This window comes from Mchenga conophoros, linkage group LG10 (assembly GCF_057382185.1).
Source record: "Mchenga conophoros isolate Kocher_MC1m ecotype Shallow Benthic linkage group LG10, M_conophoros_male_GT1.1, whole genome shotgun sequence".
NCBI lineage: Eukaryota > Metazoa > Chordata > Actinopteri > Cichliformes > Cichlidae > Mchenga > Mchenga conophoros.
In genome coordinates this window covers 32,645,448-32,664,400 of record NC_140535.1, presented here as the reverse complement: position 1 = coordinate 32,664,400, position 18,953 = coordinate 32,645,448, and the positions used below count along the sequence as shown (strand labels likewise).

Genomic DNA, 18,953 nt, shown 5'->3' with positions numbered 1-18,953 from the left:
ATCCTTCCATCTGTAGACCAAACGCTAGGCATGCTCACAGGTGCGCAGTATTTCTCCAGGCTCAATGCTAACATGAGCTTTTAGCAAATACCGCTGTCCAAAGAATCTGCTCTCCTCACCACATTTATTACGCCATTTGGTAGGTACCATTTCAATCATTTGCCATTTGGTATTTCCAGTGCACCAGAGCATTTCCAAAACATGATGGTGACGGAAGTGACAGCCGGCCTCGCGGGAGTCGTGTGCCACATGGACGACATCCTGGTCTGGGGATCCACGAGAGAGGAGCACGACATGAGACTCAACGCTGTCCTCGACCGTGCAGAGAAGGCGGGCGTCACCCTGAACATGTCAAAATGTGAGTTTGGCAAAAGAGCAGTGAAATTCTTAGGATTCATTGTGTCATCTGAAGGCATCTATATGCTCTCGCTGAAAACTGTGAATATGGTGAACTTCAGGATGAACTTTTGAGGGATAGGCCCGTTGTGGGTCTTAAAGATTCATCACTGTCGGACAAAACTGACAAAACTAGCGCGGTGCAGAATATGAAAGAGCCAAGCACCGTGAGTGAGCTTAGGAGCTTCTTAGGAATGGTGAATCAGCTGGGGAAATTCATCCCAAACCTCTCCGAAAAAGACAAACCACTGAGAGACTTGCTTTCAACTAAAAACATGTGGTACTGGGGGCATGAGCAACAAAACGCGTTTAACAGTTTAAAACAAGAACTGTCATCTGCACCAGTACTACAGCTTTACAACCCAAACAAACCCCAAAAGATCTCAGCAGATGCCTCTTCATACGGGTTGGGGGCAGTTTTACTACAGAAAGACAATGACGTGTGGTCGCCAGTCGCGTATGCCTCGCGATCATTGACAGCCACAGAGCAGCGCTATGCTCAGCTGGAAAAAGAAGCGCTGGTGCTCACCTGGGCGTGTGAAAGATTCAGTGACTTTATTCTAGGGCTACACTTTGAGCTTGAGACCGACCAGTGTGTGAATGTGTGTGTGAATGGGTGAATGACTGAATGTAGTGTAAAGCGCTTTGGGGTCCTTAGGGACTAGAAAAAGCGCTATACAAATGCAGGCCATTTACCATTTACCATAAGCCACTTGTGAGCCTACTTGGAGGACAAGCCTTGGATTTGCTTCCACCGCGGATACAGAGATTCCGCATGCGCCTAATGAGGTATTCTTACACTATAAGGCACATTCCAGGCAAAAGCCTCACCACAGCCGACACGCTGTCACGGTTACCGCTGGCAGGCAGCGTGATGCCCAGAGACAATGATCTTATGGAGGACACCGATATTTACGTTGACGCAGTGCTGGAGGGCCTTCGCAGGGCTCTAGACTAACTTTTTGCCATGGGCGTACCGGTACACCTAACTTTAAAAAGTTAGGCGTACCGGCACAAAAGTTAGGCGCACACAAATTTTATAATAATTTATATAATATAATGTGTTTTTCTGGTGTCAGGGTTCGAATTTAAGGAAGAGACAAACGACTGCATGGTCTCTCAGTAGATGTCAAAATAGTGATTTTATTATACATATGTACATATGGGGAAGATGAGCATCCCAAGCCTTTTAAGAGCTGATCTCCCCCGAACAACCCTATCACAAGGCTTTTATTGCAATGATGACGTCAAATCACATGATAAGTATATCAATCAGTTCTCCCTTCTATGTCCTTCTATGGCTAAGAACAACAACATGTTCCAGATGTTTCCACTCAGCCCAGCACTCAGAGACAACAGTGTGTGTGGTGTGTATATCTATTCGTGTCTATTGTGTGTGTATGTGAACGTGCGTGTTTTACATAACTCTGTATGTGCATGTTTGTGTAAGCCTGCAAGTGAATGCAGGAGGCCCAACTGGACCGTCTAGCTCGAGAGGTGCTTTCGCCACATGATAGAGTATTGTATCTAGAATTCTATTGTAGCAGATTTACTAAATGATAAGTGATACATGATAATATTGATGATAAACTGATGCAGACTAATGAAGTAATAATGAAACAATAACAGTGCTTTATGAATGATATATATTGACCGTAAAATAAGATGTCTTCCCCAATACTGGATACACTGTGCTTTTTCAGCATTCAAAGATTGATGACACCGTGTCAGAGCACTGGCTATGAATTTCAGAAGGATCAGGCCTTAACAGAAAAGTTAGCAATAGTTCTTTTCTTATTACAGCTACATCCACGTCTGTCGTGCCTAGGCTGCTCACTAGGGCTGGGTATCATCACTGATTTCTATAATCCATTTGATTCCGGTTTTCAAAGTCCCGATTCGATTCAACTTAGCCTCAGACAGTCAGAAATATTATAATTCTGATCATTTATCAGTACTGACTGATGGGTTTAGATTTTGTTATTGTCATTTGTATTAAGAAATATGTACTCATATATGCTTAGAAGTATATAATCATTTGTAGATTGAAAGAATGTCTCATCCTAGGATGTCTGTAACAACTCTGTGTAGCATGAAGAGGGGAGTGCGTTCACTCCTCTACAGAGTGTTCTGGCATAGAGTACACACCTCCTAGGAGAGGTCGTATCTTCTCTTGCTGATATATGGTATAGCAAACAATCGTATATCTGTGTGAGTGTAAGAGCCTTTTGTTTAGAGGGACCGCTAGACTCCTGGCACCAGCTATGGGGAGTCTTCACAGGGTCACATGTTGACCTCACACAGATCACACACACACACACACACACACACATACACACACACACACACACACACACACACACACACACACACAAATAAAATGCTAAATAAACTATAATATCATGGCACTGTGTTTTCATACAAATTACAATCACATGTCTAATTTACATTCAGATATACACTTACCACCCACTCCTTAGTTACACCTTGCTTCTGCTCGATCGGAGCCAGTGCAGGGTTGGCAGAGATCCAGTAAGGTGCTGGAAACATTCTCCAGAGGTTTTAATCCATACTGACATGATGGCATTAAACAACTGCTGCCCATTTTTCAATTGCACGTTCCTTCAAACCTCCCATTCCACCACATCTCACAGGTGCTCTGTCGGATTGGCATCTGGTCACTGTGGCGTGGGGTGTTGTTTGAGAACAGTGAGCTCTATGCTGTCTCTAAGGATGAAATCCAGCAGTTTCTGGAAGACTTGGATTAACGTACTAACAACTATGCAACATTCACAGTCACCCTAAATCACATTTCTCCCCCAATTCTGATACTTGCATTGACCTTCATCAGGTCATCAGAAAGTACAACTTGTACAATGTATTTAAACACAGAGGTATTAATGCAAACAAGTTATGTTAAATGTAAGTTGTGTCGGTGGAATATGGAGTAGGTGTGCATGTAGAATTTATTACTTTGATATTGAACGCGTCTGTTCCGACCATTGGAAGTGTTTCACCGAGTGATATCTTTTCCTTGACAGATAAGAGCTAAATAAAAAGCTTTATGAGTTCATAGGTCATTGGTTATCAGATCAAGTGACTTCAAGCTGTAACAACACTTGAAACAAGTGCTGGTCATACATAAAAAATATTTTATTTTTTGTGTTAGCAGGACACCACTCTCATGAAATATTATGTGCACAAGGGCACTAAAACCTCCAGAAGGATTTTGAATCTGATTTTTTTTTAAAGTTGCATTGAAATAAAACCTAATTTTAATGGCAAATTTGTTCAGTTCCAAGGATACACACAGCAATAAATATACCCCAAAATAGAAAATAAAGCTTTGTATTTCCTGAATGTCTTTTCTCTTTCCTTTACTTCTTCTCCCTCCAGTTCTCCCTTTTTTTTCCATCATTCTACGTTTCTCTTAGATTTTTCCTATCTTCTTTCTTGTGCCCCTTTCATCCTCTCTGGTTATCTTCTTCCCTCCTTCCCTTCACATAGCTTTGCGTTTTGTCTTTCCTCTCCTGATTGTCCTCAGTGACTACGTGTGTCCCTCTGCACCACAGCTCCCGCCTCAGCTGAAATATGAGGAACACTAGGCTGTATATCATCTCAGCAGGTTTCACTTAAGCTGTAGTTTAGTTTATATTGATGACTTGTTATATTTTTAGCACTTTGAAAAGTTGAAATGAGTATCATCCAATTTTAATTAGGATGTTTCAGTAGCAAAATCAAACAAAAAACAGACTCATTAGGACAGTCACCTCTCTTTTACACAGTGTAATTGATCACAATTAACTAATCCAAAATCCAGTCTGCTCACTGATTAAAAATGTCTAAATGATTTCATTGCCAGTTTCTTTTATTTAAGTGTGCCTCACATTTCAGGATGATATAATTTTCTCAGAAATACACATCTGTAAAGCTGCTTAGAAATAATAAACTCCAAAAATCATCAAGGCTGAAAGTTTTTTTTAATATCGAACTAGCTGACAAATAATACATGTTTCAAACAACATTTAATATTAGACAAAGATAAACTAAGTAAAAATGCAATTTCTAAACTATGATTTCAAAGTCCAGACTTACAGTTTTTTCTGAATGCTTAAACCCTAACTGTGATTCCTGTAGCACAATCTCTAAAACTATTCAGACTTATAGCAAAACCACTCACTGAGTTTGCAAAACTAAAAGCACAAAAACTGCTTTGCACTCAGTTTGCAATTTTGTAACACACACTTTGCAAAACTGTAGGCACAATTCACTGCACAACACTCAATTACCAAATTTCCAACACACTCCTAGCAAAAGTATACACATGTATGGCTATCATTAACACTAATTTGCCAACTGTCTGGCACACTTTCACATGTGAAAACTTTTTTAGATAATTAGTTCACTTTGCAATCAGCCTAAGCACTATAATACAGGTAAGCTGTGTGTGCGGAGTACAATGGAGGGAGCAGAAAGAGTGAGAAGTAGAGGAGGCCGAGGAAGAGGACGTGGAGGTGAAGAAGTAGGATGAAGAGGACGACAAGGACAAGGAGGAGCAAGAGGAAGACGAGGAAGGGGGAGAGGAAGGGTAGGAAGAGTAAGAAATAGAATTGCTGATGACATCAGAGTTACAATAGTGGACCATGTCATCAACCGTGGAATGACCCTGAGGGTAGCTGGCCAACGGGTCCAGCCTAACTCGAGCCGCTACACTGTAGCAAGTACCATAAGGACATCTTGAAATGAGAATCGGTTAGTACAGTCACTTCGCACAAAGATTTGTAGCACTGCCATATGCCAATGAGAAACACACCAATACCATTGATGTAAAAATACTGAAATTGTTACTTTACAGAATTGCTAGATGACCAGATGCTGGGGCAGAGGAAGCATGTTCACTGCAGACCAAGTAACCCATATAGTCATTATGGCGATTGCAAATAATCCTATACTTGGAAATGAACACTTGTGTTTGTTTTGATGTGTTTGAATAAACACCAGTACTTGAAGTTTGGATCCCTCTATGCTTATGGATCTATGACAGAAGTATGAGCTCAAACTGACATAGCCTACCTTGTGCGCAGAGAAAGCAAAAGCCAGATGTGTTTTGTATTCATACCATCAGTGTGCAGTTGGCGCATTGTGTGCTTAGTAGATGATGGCTTGTGTGTACTGTTTGATACGGAAACACCATTTTTACAAAGGTGTGAAGAGTTAATCCAGCTGTGTTTGCTTTTGCAAGAGAACTAAAATGTTTTGATTATTGGGTGACAGGTTTTCTTATTTGTGTGAAGAGTTTTGCAAAATTAGCCAATAGTTACAAAAAATGTGCTTAAGCAATCAGAAAAAACTGTAATAAGATTGAGCTGCTTTGACATCACCTTAACAGGCCATTCATTCTTAAAAATGTGTTAATATTGTTAAATAATATGTTTTAAAAAAGGAAGTAAGTAAAGTAAACAGGACACTGTCTCTACTGTCAGAGTTTTTCAGATTCATTATCTACCCTGACCATTTCCAGTTACATATCCTTCAAAGGTTAGTACCTATTTTACTTGAAGAGAAACAAAATCTAAAGCCTGACCGTGAACACGAAACAGACAATTCAATTTCCCATCAAACCATAATTGTAATAGCAAATCAGAAGCAAATAAATGCCACAGAAGTGGAAATATGTGGAACCTTGCTCTAAAATATTTTTCTTCTCAGTTGGCTTCTGTGATTTTGTATTCAAATATATACGCTTTCACAGAATAACAATTATGCCCCTGATGTTTGCTGATAGATGTAGATGAGCTAACAGGGTATTGATTGAATGGCAACAACAGTTTCCCGTATTCATTTGAATGATCCTGCTGAGTGGAAGCCAGTGGTGGCACGTTCAGAAAAAACAAATCACAAAAAACAACTTGGGTTTTCTCATCCAAATAGAAAAGAAAATAAACTGGCAGATAGTGATTTACTAAGTGGAAAAGGGCTATTATAAAATCAGAGCTAAAAATTATGAGAGGACTACAGTATATCAGAAATTACTGATGCTGCTCATGAAGGCAGAGTTGGGATGACAGCGTGTACCAGAAGTAGAGTGAATTAATTTTATGTGAAACTTGACAATATTTTTTTCCCTGTAAAACTTTAATAAAAATTGAAAGGCGCCGAGTTTCTTCTGTCACTCTTTTACAACTTTCTAACACTTGTATGCTTTTCACCCATTTTCAGCACGTGTTGCTAGGCAACAGCACTTGCACCTTATATATATTTTTTCAAATAATACCACATACTAAGACAAAAAGTAATGCGTAATAATATTTTTGTATTATGGATGTTTTGTAAATAAAAATAAAACCATTTTTATTGGACTGTCTTTCAGGGATGCTTTCTGGTTTCCCTTTAACAAACATCACAGCGACAGAATTTTTTTTATTTTTTATTTTTAAACAAAGTACAGCCTCATGGCACAAAGAAAGAACCCAAACTAAATCTGCACAGACAGACCTTGTTGTCTAGAATCAGTTCATTGGTGTTTTGTTTTTTTTTAAATCAAATTTTTTGATAGTAAGAAAAATATTGTCAGAGCTCTGGATAATGTATTGTTCCCTCTAAGTGCCAAAGACACTGATTTTCGTTAAAGGTTCATTTTATGTAAACATTTTACCTAACATCGCATCTGAAATCCCATAATATGCTTCTTATATGTGAACTGACAGTCATGACTACATTTGTGTACATGTTGGCAGTATGTTTCCTTTACTATATGTAACACGTCACTGTTTAACAGACACAGTGCCAGTTGGAGATGCATTACCATGGTAAAATGTGATTATTCAAGTGTCAGTTGTTAAAATTGATACTGTTTTGTTCCTTCAAATTCTCATACCCAGTGTTTAGCTCTGCATGGGGTCTTTTATTTTGAAAATACTGTAATACAAATCTCTTTACCCTTCCTGTGCGTGACTCCCTGTTCTTCCTGTGTGTGCTCTGGGCAGCTAGATGTGGCTTAGTTAAAAATGTAGTCTCTCCACCATTTTTAGTGGCACAGAGAAATATGCTGTGGTGATGGATCAGCAAAAATTGTTTGGAGTTTGTGTGATCAGCTCCAACAGCTGTGACGGAGCCAGAAAACAGTGCAGCTGCACCAGGTATAATTCTGAGGTATGCACTGTCCATACTTCTGGATACATACAGAGCTTTTTTTTTTTTTTTTTTTTTGGAACATTAAAAATCTTTTCGAATGAAATTTCAGATAAAGAGTTTATTCATCTTTCCATCCATTTTCTGACACGTATCCTGGTTCATGGTACACAGGCAGCAGCCCAAGCAGAGAAGCCCAGACCTCACTCTGCCCAGCCACTTCTATCCAGAGAAGATGCTGAGGTGTTCCAGGCCAGCTGAGAATATAATCTCTCCAGCATATTCTGGGTCTGCCTCGAGGGTCCTTAGGTCATTCACAACAGACCTCACATAGGAGGTTTCTAGGAAACATTCTGGTCAGGTGCTGAACCACCTCAACTGACCCTTTTTGTGTAATACAAACTAGTAGTTCCAGTCGCTCTACTCTGTGCTTCTCCAGAATAACTAAGTTTCTTATTTCTAAGGCCGAGCCATTCAGAGAAAGCCAATTTCCAGAGCCAACAAAACCACATCATCTGCAAAGAGAAGAAATCTAGAGGCCAGCAAAGAGAACATCTTGCGTTTAAAGATGGTCATTCATAGTGGACATAGATGGCCTCTTTATTCCTCTCTGAAACCAGCAAAATTAACACAGTGGCAGCCTTGAAATAGTCACTTGAGTTAAGGAAGCTCTCAATTCCTGTTTTGCCATTTGTTTCCGGTGGTCTCTAGTTCATTTGGCAAATATAGCTTCAATAAAGGCCAAATTGTTGATAAAATATGTCCTGGTAACATCTTGAAATTAATTGCACCCCACAACCATATGTCCACATATATTAGCACAAGGGCTCGTTTTGTTTTTTGGGTTTTCTTTCTATTACTGTATTTCTGTCTTTACCCTACAAAATAAAGAGCCTTGAAGTGGCTGTTGTCGTAATTCGGTGCTATATAAATAAAGCTGAGTTAAACTGAACATTTTGGAAAAAAAATATTCTCTGCATATTTCTAAACTACTTCACACAGTAGTTTCGCGTCACTGTCTGCCATGAATGTCCAGCCTGGTCCAAAGTCAATCGAAACCCAACACAAAACAAACTTAAACTGCCATCTTTCAGCATGCTGCCACCTTGTGACCAAAATTTGTAATATCAGGTGAACCTCTGGAAATCTATTTGCACCCCAGAACAACAAATCAACAACAAATGTTACAGTCAAAAAAATAATAATTACTTGCACCTCAGCATCCTGATGGAATATGTATTTGACCCAAGAAGGAATCTATATTAACAAATAATGATTCACGACAGAGCTACACAAATGCTCTCTCTCTCTTTTTTTTTTTTTTTGTTCAGCTCCTCAGATCATTTTAATGCATTGGGGGTTTGTACTCAGCCTTACTATGCAAGTTTCAGTCTGTTTGCTGTTTGCAAATTATTTGTCAGAACAATAGGAAACGACAGCACATCAGAACATATCCAGTGTTGATCCTCTCTATAAACTATGTACAAGAGCATATCGAGATCACAGACGGCGGATTATTGATTTAATTATTTCTAGCATTAGCAGAGATAAAATCCTCAATGGCCAGGCTTTAAGGAATGGCAGAGTTGCTCTGTTTGTTTAGCACAAACAAAACGTATTAAGGGCTCACAAAACACTCAGTGCTCAGCTTCACAATACAGCTGAATGGATGAGAACAATATCTGTGACGCAGTCTGGATATCTCCTTCATGATGGCTCTGTGTACATTGCTCGAGCTCAGTGCAGCAAATCTGTTGTTGGGAAAAACGACAGGGGCCTTTTAGTGCTCTATTACCAAAGGAAGGATTCTTAATTGGTAAAATCTGCAAATAGGACAGTGACAGACAATAAGAAAACATGTTAAATAGGGATGTAAGAAAATATCGATACAACGAAATATCGCGATATTTCGCGCAATGATACTGAATCGATATTTAAAATCACTGTTATCGATTTTTTTAATTGAAAAATGACATGCATTTACTGTTTATTTCTTTTGTATGTTGGAATTCAAACTCCGGCCACTGGTTTGCAGTTTTCACCGCCTTTACTATGACGTAAAAACGAGGTCTCGCGATAACTGTAGAAGCGTCTAGTTTGCCAAAAGAACGAAGTAGAACAGTCAGTGGACGTGTGTGATGCTAGCTAACTGATGACTGAAGAGGAGAGGATACAGCCGGCCCCCGCAGCTTTCAAAGCTGATGTGTGGACTTATTTTGGATTTAGGACAAAAGAAGGCAGTAAAGACTATGACAAGAGCTATGCAGTCTGTAAAATCTGCACCGCCAGAGTCAAATATTCCGGTAACACAACAAATTTACGAACACACGTGTCTAGACACCATAGCGACGTAGCGTCAAATGCGAATTTTAAAACAAAACGAGGTGATTCCTCTCAACGGACAATTGAAGAAGTTAACTTTTCGAAACTACCAGCAACTTCAACTCGTGCAACAAAAATAACGCAGTCAGTACTTGTTTTTATTTGCAAAGACATGCGCCCCCTGAGTGTTGTGGAGAATAAAGGATTTCGTAATATGATTAAAACGCTGGAGCCCCGTTACACCGTTCCTTCTCGACAACACATCACGGACATCGCTCTGCCAAAGTTGTACCAAGAAGTCAAAGCGACAGTGCTGGACTCTCTCAACTCGGCTGAGACAGTTGCTCTGACATGCGACGCTTGGACTTCGAGAGCCACTGAATCGTACGTAACTGTTACAGCACATCACATAACAGACCAGTGGAACCTTCAGTCTCATGTACTACAAACCCGAGCCATGCATGACAGTCACACAGGTGAGCACATTGCAGCGTTACTAACTGACGCTGTGGCTGAATGGGGATTGAACGCAAAGGACCTTGTTGTTGTTACCGATAATGCACCAAACATGGTTCTCGCGGCTAGACTTGCAGGCATGACGCACATACAATGTTTTGCACACAGTCTGAATCTCGCCTCACAGAAAGCACTGAAAATACAATCCGTGGTGCGACTTCTCGGGAGGATCCGACGTGTAACAGCCTTTTTCAGGCGCAGCACCACAGCCAGCAACCAGTTGAAGCAGAAACAGTGCCTCCTTCAGCTACCAGCTCACAGATTGATCACGGACATAATTACAAGATGGAACAGCTCCTATGATATGATAGAACAATTTTTAGAACAGCAACCAGCCATCTGTGCAGCTCTGCTTTCTGCAGAAGTTAGGAAAAGTGAAAAAGAAATTTTCACATTAAGTGAGTCTGACATCACATGTGCAGAAGAAGTTGTCAGGGCACTCAAGCCTATGAAGGACGCCACCCTGGTGATGTCAGAGGAGAGTATGCCAACCCTGTCCATCATTGCTCCTCTTCATGCCAAGCTTGTGATGGGTGCACAAGAAAGTGTTGATGATACACCGACAGTAAGGGACATTAAGACTGCCATAGCAGAAGATCTGGGAAAGAGATATGTAAATGAGAGGGAGACACTATGGATGGCATCAACTGTTGATCCTCGGTTTAAGGACCTGCCCTTCCTGTCTGAAGCAGAGACCAGTGAGACCTATTCCAGACTGTTGGACACTGTGGTGACTGTGATAAAGAAGGAAGAAAATGTAAGTAAATAAATTAGTTTATTTGGAAAAATTCAACTGAAGTTATAAGCAAGTGAATAAAGTAAAAAGCAAAAAAAAAAAAAAAAAAAAGCATATTGATGACATTTGTCATCAAATATTAGTGAAAAACAGGGTGAATCTTGGATTTGAATTTTGACTTTCTGACATTAATACTATTTGAATTTAATGTTTTTCAGCAGCAAAAGAATGAGGAGACTGACAAACAGGTGGAGGAAGAGAATGCCACAGAGGAGGCTCATCACCCACATATCAAAGACAACTTTGACTCCATCCCTCGGCCACCCCTAAAAAGACAGAGGACCTCATGTGCATTGGTGGACTTGCTCGGAGCTACGTTTGCCTCTACTAGTGACAATACTGCACCAAAATCAGAACATGATGTTGCTGCAGCTGAGATCAAGAGGTATAGAGATGAGACCCCTTTGCCTCTCACAGGAAATCCTCTCAGTTGGTGGAAGGACCATGAACAGGAATACCCTCAGCTATCCAAAGTAGCAAGGAGTTTCCTATGCATTCCTGGAACAAGTGTCTCTGCAGAGAGAGTTTTCTCCTCTGCAGGAGACATAGTAAATGCACAGAGAAGTGTCCTGAGAGCTGACCATGTCGATCAGCTTGTATTCCTGCACAAAAATCTGGAAATTGAAAAATAAACACTGAGAAAACACTACACATGTAAAATCTCTGATATGAGAATGTTTGACATTTTGGTTGAGTCTCATAAGCACTTATTTAGATGAGTAAATTCCTTTTTTCAGGTTGTACTAAAAGTGTTCCATTGATGGACACTGCAGAGCTGTACTTTATTTTATTAACACTTAATTGTAATAGCACTTTACATTTTTTGTTAATGTTTACTTGGATGGATTCTTCAAGCAATTTCATTTTTGATTTATATTTGTTTATGTTAAGGTCACATAAAAAGTGCTTTGTTTTGATGCTCCATAGAGCAGTTTTTGGATAAGTATTTTACAATCATAGTACTTAGAAAGACTTCAGTGTTACATGTTTACTTTTTTCATGTTAAAAAATACTTGATATTTCAGTAAAGTAGTTTTTGTTTGTTTATTTGACATGACTTCTAATAAGGCAGATGTTAATTTCTCCATTCATTTTGAACTTAGAGTGTTTTTGTTTCAGATGTTTCATGTCAAGCATTAAACAGTTTGGACTGTTTACTTGAGTTTTCCTAATTAAATTTAGTCCTACTAAACACAAATATCGTCTGGCTTTTAGTATTGCAATATATCGTATCGTCTACCCTGTATTATGATACATATTGTATCGCCAGATTCTTGCCAATACACACCCCTAATGTTAAATATGGTGTATATTTTAAGACAAAATATCCAGCCTGGCACTTCAGTGATTACGAGTAAATACAGTGAAGTGTCAGATGCATAATCCCCAAATCAAATTAGGAGTAATTTGCGTCACTTAAAATGAATGAGCTCTCACTTAAGAAAGAGTTTTTATTTGATCATTTCCCAAGCACCATTAGGGCCTGTGGAGAGGATCAAAAGTAACCCTGACTTGTGCATATCCACTTCCTGAGAGCACTCAAGATGCATGTAAATGTATTCAGAATCAGTGTGATGGGAGAATTACAAATTAATTTGATATTTGTGTGGGTGTTCTGTTTCACAGGTGGTGAAAATGGAGCCTGACCATTTGTCACCAATCACAGCATCAAAACCTAATGGGAGGTGTTGTCAGACCTAATGGCAGAAGGTGCATTCTGTGATAAAACAGGGTAATTCCACTTCACAATAATCACAGGGGGGCTATCAAGTCGATAACTGCGTTTACAGCAAATGTCTTTCTGCACAGAGCAGGCAATTTTCTCTCTTGCAATAGCCGGAAACCCATTTTATTCGGGGAGTGTAGGGAATTGGTGGGTGCTGAAAGCAAAATTTCCCAGGAGGGTCTGGACATATTGTGAAAATCACTCCTACTGGAATGTAGCCAACATATTGTCACTCAGAGGAGGGTGAATTTGGGAACAATATTGTGTGCGCTCAAAGGAACAAATGCGCTCCAAGGTTGAAAGGGGCAGCTTGTCAACTCTGTGGCACTTTTTGGAATAATCTATTTGACGAAGGTTAGAGATAATATTGGTTTACCAAAATACTGCAATTCAAATTGATATCAGACTTGGTCTTTATTTGTCCAAGAAAGACTTCCCATTTATCTTCTGTTTGACAGCATTTAAGCAGGGACACATTTACCTCATGGGATTATATCTGAAAACAATCCAGACTTAAATATGCATTATTCTGTTTAAAGAAACCAATGGACACAAATTCTTTGGACACATTTGGCATCTTGCCTTCTCTAAAGGTCAACAAACCTAACATCATAATGGTCGGTCTATAAATCTGAAAAAGCCTTTGAAATTAAGAGTTTAAATTAAGCCAAGAGCCAGAGGTTGATATGATTAACCTCGTGGTGACCATTACTTTACCAACAGTTTTGCCACAAATTATTTATATTACAACTTGCAGATATGCCTTTCCTGTTGGTATTGTATAAAACATGAATGGAACTTGAATAAATATTAATATGCCCCCAGTACTGAGATAGAATCAATCTTGCTCTAACAGTAAATGGCATTGCGTTCCTCAATTCAGCTGTCTAACTGTCTAAACACAAGACGTCCACAGACGTTATTTTGGTGAGACATGACCTTTAAAAATATCTCACTATTTTCTCTGAATTTATTTGAAAAGTCAAATGTGAAAAGTCTCCAACAAAAACCATTTACCATTGTTCTACCAAGCAATTCTTTTCTGTCAGTTAGAGATACATAAAATCACAATATTATTCATAATAATATTATAAAACAATGATATGATTCAGGTGTTATTAATGTTTTATTATCAAAGATTTTCCCATGTATGCTGCATTTTGACACTATTCGGGCACATCATTAATCACAATCACAGCTACTTATTCCTTTTTATCTCTTCGACTGGTCACTTCCCATCAAAGAGATGCCAACAAGTCATTTAGAGTTTCACTGGATGGTGCAGAATTTCTTCTTCTCAGAACCTCTTTTGATGTGACAAATCACTTTGCCGACAGGCACGGTAATTTAAATGATAAGAACTTCTCTCTAACAAAATTAATTTTGATATGTATCTGGCAAGCGTAGCCACGCTATCGCAGAGAAGCAGCTGGCCCCAAGCTAAGGTAAAGCGCTCATTATTTTCCAATTAAACTCAGTGGTATCTGTCCAAATAAATGCTAAAGGCAGGTACAGGGAACCCAAGTTATTTGTTAAGTTGTCTAAGTGAACCTAATTAAAATGTTGTTACAGTTTTACGTGACCTAGTTACTATGTTTATTGTGTTTAAACTGCACATACAAATATATTTTAATACCCCCTTTTAGAGAGTTCTTTAAGGGATTTCCAGAGAAGTGAGGGTTTCTTCTTTTTGTCTGTTTTTTTTACATTTTACATTTTTTAATCTCAAAAGGTTTTACACTGGCGTGCACTGAAGTGGGGAATCATCTTTTTTACTCACTGGATACATTTAAGCATCAAAAACTACTTTTGTTAGATCTTGGAGAAGATCACAATTTCTGTGTAGTCATGAGTTGTGATAATGGATATTAGTGATGGGTCGTTCGCGAACGAAATGGCTCTTAGAGCCCGTTCTTTGACGTGAACGACGCGAGCCGGCTCCTTATCGCGAGCCGTCACGTGTTTGTTTGTTTTTTCTTTCTCTCACCCTCTCTCTCTCTCTCGCACTTTTTTTCGCTTCACTCTGCACGCGAGCCTTGTGCTTTACGCTGGGCAGAGGGGGGAGGGGCGGTAGTTACACTCACTAGCACAGGAACAGAGCCAGAGGGAGAGAAAGAGAGCCAGGGAGAACAACGTCACATTAGAAAGGTATAGTAATCATCCACAACTATTTTACGTTGCAGATGATAAAGGATTCAGAAAGTTTATTCATGCAGGCCCATATGACAGAGAATATGCATGTTCTTTTTGTTTTAATATTATAATTTATATTTAATTGTGTTGTGGTTTGCAGTGTTGTTTTCACTTTAAATTTGTAAAAGGAAAAAGCTGAAAATTTAAATAGTTAAAAGTTGAAATGTAAATAGTTGATTTTTGTATTATATGATTTATTTATTACATTTTATGTGGAGTGAATAAATAAAAGTATATTTACGGTGGCCCCTAGAGACAAAGCACATACAAACTTCAAATCACTTACGAACTCTGAAGCATGTACAAACTCCAAAACACGTACAAACTCCAAAACACGTACAAACTCCGAAGCACATAAAAACTCAAAACACGTACAAAAGACAACAGAAGTGCTCCAGGATGCTGGGCGCAGTGTTGAGCTTTTGTTATCTTGTGGCTACACAAGCCAGCAAGTACCAACGACCGGATTTGGTGTGTGGTAGTAATAGGTAAATGAACTTTTTTTAAAATTATTTGAATATATATGAGTGCCTGTGTATAAATACACAAACAATACACACATGCTTTCAATTGTAATTTAAGTGATCTAGTAGCTCGGCTTTGGAAGTTCAGTTCATGCTAGAAATGTGTTTTGGAGTTTGTACGTGTTTTGTCTCTAGGGGCCACCGCATATATTTATATATAAACATATATAAATAAAACCACTTTTTTTTACATTAGTAATTCCTTTTGTGCATAATTTTATATTATTGTTAATAATAAATAAATTAAAGCAACAAAACAACCTGAAGAGCCGGTTCGGAGCCGAAAGAGCCGGCTCTTTTTAGTGAGCCGAACCGAAAGAGCCGGGTCTCTAAAAAGAGCCGGAAATCCCATCACTAATGGATATGTGAGACCTTCTACATAAACCTGGTATGTGACAGCACACATCCTAGGTTCTTCTGGCAGTTTTAACATTGACCAATGTTATGATGATCATATGAAACTGTGGTGTTGTCTGCTCAGACTCCTCATCAAAGGAGTTGGTTTTTCTCCAGTCGGGTGAGAACTGTGCACAGTGATTCATTGTGCTTTGTTTTTCCCATATTTTTTAAACGTGATTGATTTTTCGATTTGACCAAGGCGCAGTTTTGCTAGCAACACGTATTTTAGTTGCTTCTCTGATGTTTTTGATGTTACCCTTCTTCTTCTCCTTTGTGTTGTACAGGTACAATGTGAGTTCAACCATGTGGGGTTTCTGCAACCCCTGGCTTGTGTTACAGCTGATGGGGACAATGGAAAGGCAAATATTGATCTGTTTTTGTGAGTTTTCTTTGTATTTGAGGCTTTTACACACCTCACAGCCCAAGACAGTCAGAATATTTTTCTAATACAGTCAGTGGACTTGGTGGGGTGAGTGTTGTCCTAAAATAGTTGTTTCTATATTGCTCGTTACAGTTTTTAGGTGCTGGAAGTTTTAGTTTATTACTCTTCATAACAGAGAATATGAACAACATTGCTACTCAGCAGGTCTTTTTTATATAGCTATGTATCACCCATGGTAATTTCAGGATATGGTTTCATCTCCATGAGTCCAGTTTGATGGAGTTGTTTGGTACAATAATAAGCGTTTTGGATATAGAGAGTTGTGTTGACTGTCTGGTAATCCTGTAGCTAACAGAGTTATTGTCCGCTCGTGAAAAAATCAGCAATTCTGACTTCACAGTTGAATTTTTTTTTCTGGAACATCTCCTGAACTCAGATTTTCCACTTGGAAAGTTGGAGTGAATCAACATACCCCAAAATCCATAATGGCAGCACTGAACATAAGCAGTAGTAAAACTGGGAAAGTTTAATCTGTACTGCCACTGTTGTGTATTTTTGACTCACTAAGCCACTGATTAGGCTCTATGAATGAATGTGTTTGTTCGGCATAAAAAAATAAGTAATATGTTGTATTGCTAGTGATATCTTAATGGCTCTACCTTACTAAGAACCACAACAAATCCTGTTTTTCCTTGAACGCGCCAACTCAAGAGTGATGTCACTCCCGAGTTCAAAAATGCAAATAACCTGAAATGAGGATTAATGCTTCACATGATAATGGATTCCCACCCCCTATCACTGTAGCTTTCCTTTTCTTGTTTCCCTGCATACATATAAACAGTTAGGCTGTACATCTTTACAGAGCACAGTAAGGTACAGATATGGAAGTCTGATGAAAGGTTTCAGACAAAATATGAAAAGCTGTCAGAGAAAACAGTTAATTATAAGTACTGAAGTAAAAACCTCACCAGTTTGCACATATATAGTGAGATGACAAAGAATCAAGTATTTTGGATGTAGTAATATAGCAACCTGACATTTTGAAGAACATGACAGCAGGAATGACTGAATTTATTTGGTAGGAACAGAAAATTGCAATAAAATGATATTCTAAACAGTTCATAGAGTATGTGGGCCACATCAATAAATCAAAGAAACAAATCCCGTATGGTGATCAGTCAGCTCATCAGGCAATCTGTCAAGAGACTAATGCACAAATATGACATTTATCTGTCAGTTAGCTTGTCAAATTGATAGAGCTAAGGATAGAACTGACAGTAATTTATTCTCTTGTCTGTTCTCTGCTATGAAATATCTTGGGTACAAGTTTCACTTAAAAGGAAAAAAGTTTTTTTGCAGTAAGTAGCAGTTCCTAAAATGCTGTCCCCTTACTACACAGATGTTACTGAAGATAGAAAATGTAAACAAATCTTTGCAGTAGCTCAAATGTTTTCCTTTCCCCTGCTTCCACTCTTTGGACTACACTGGTTAAACATGTTGTGGAAATGATTTTCATCTTCTCCTCGCTGCAAAGTACACTGCAGAGATGGTTCTGTTCCATGCAATGTCAATGAAAAGACTCAAGAGGCAGAAATAAAAGTCACTACAGGAGGTAGACACTGAGGCAAAAGTGCAGTGAGCTGGAAATGTATCGCTCGAGCAAAACTATATACTTCATGTATCTACTTCATAAATATAAAATATAGCGCTACACTCTCTCACATGTGGATGAAAAAAATGTATTAATGTGCATCATGATGTTTCCATGACACGGAAAAGTGCTTCTGTATTTCTTTCAAGTCTTCTACAGCTTGCTTTGGTGGGTTTGTGTCGTGTTTAGCTTTTATGTAGTTATAGTTTCTTATTTTGTTCTGTACATGGTTTCTTTTGCAGGTAAACCCTTTATTCAAGATGTATTTATTGTTCTTTTAATCACCCACAACAGAGTATAGCCAGTACTGTTTGTGGTTATGTAAATTACATACATAACTACAAGTGTCTTATATGGATGCTGTGTTTTTCACAGTGAAAACTGATGCAGTCCAGCCCACCGGGTATGTAATGAAACTGCAATAACTATTGGACTTGTGCTAAGTCTGAAACTTGACTCCACTTCCTGCACGAATTGAGTTCCTGGATCCATAAGAATATCCATCCATCCATCCATCACTACTTCTCATCTACATCTGGATTGATTTTTTATTTTATTTTGTCTACACATAACATCAAGACAATGTCCATCTTTCCTTCTCATTTTTATATGAAACGTGCAAAGTGTGGGGTTATCCTGTTAACTTCCTGAGTTCTTGTTTTTAGGTTTTGTTTTTTGGCTTCCCAGTGTTTATTCTGTGCTCCCTCTTCTCTGTGTTCCTTCTGTCTGTCCATGGTGTTATTTTGTCTGCTCATGAGTCTGCGTATGTTCTGTGTCTCGTCTGGATCTCTCTGTCTGTGGTGTGCTTCCTGTTTTACTTCGTAGGTCTGTGCCTTATGTCTGTGTGTTCAGCTTTGCGCTCTCCCCGTCTCGTCAGTGTAATCAGCGTCAGCCGTGTCTCCCAGCTGTTTCCTCTT

At 38.9% G+C, this 18,953-nt stretch overlaps 1 protein-coding gene across 1 annotated transcript; it reads left to right on the top strand.

Moving 5' to 3' along the window:
• Positions 1 to 9,679: 9,679 nt before the first annotated feature.
• Positions 9,680 to 10,917, top strand: LOC146566252 (E3 SUMO-protein ligase ZBED1-like). The gene is made up of 2 exons (XM_085287872.1): positions 9,680 to 10,847; positions 10,889 to 10,917. The coding sequence occupies exons 1-2, from the start codon at positions 9,680 to 9,682 to the stop codon at positions 10,915 to 10,917; spliced, it is 1,197 nt and encodes a 398-aa protein (XP_085143998.1).
• The last annotated feature ends 8,036 nt before the right edge of the window (positions 10,918 to 18,953 follow it).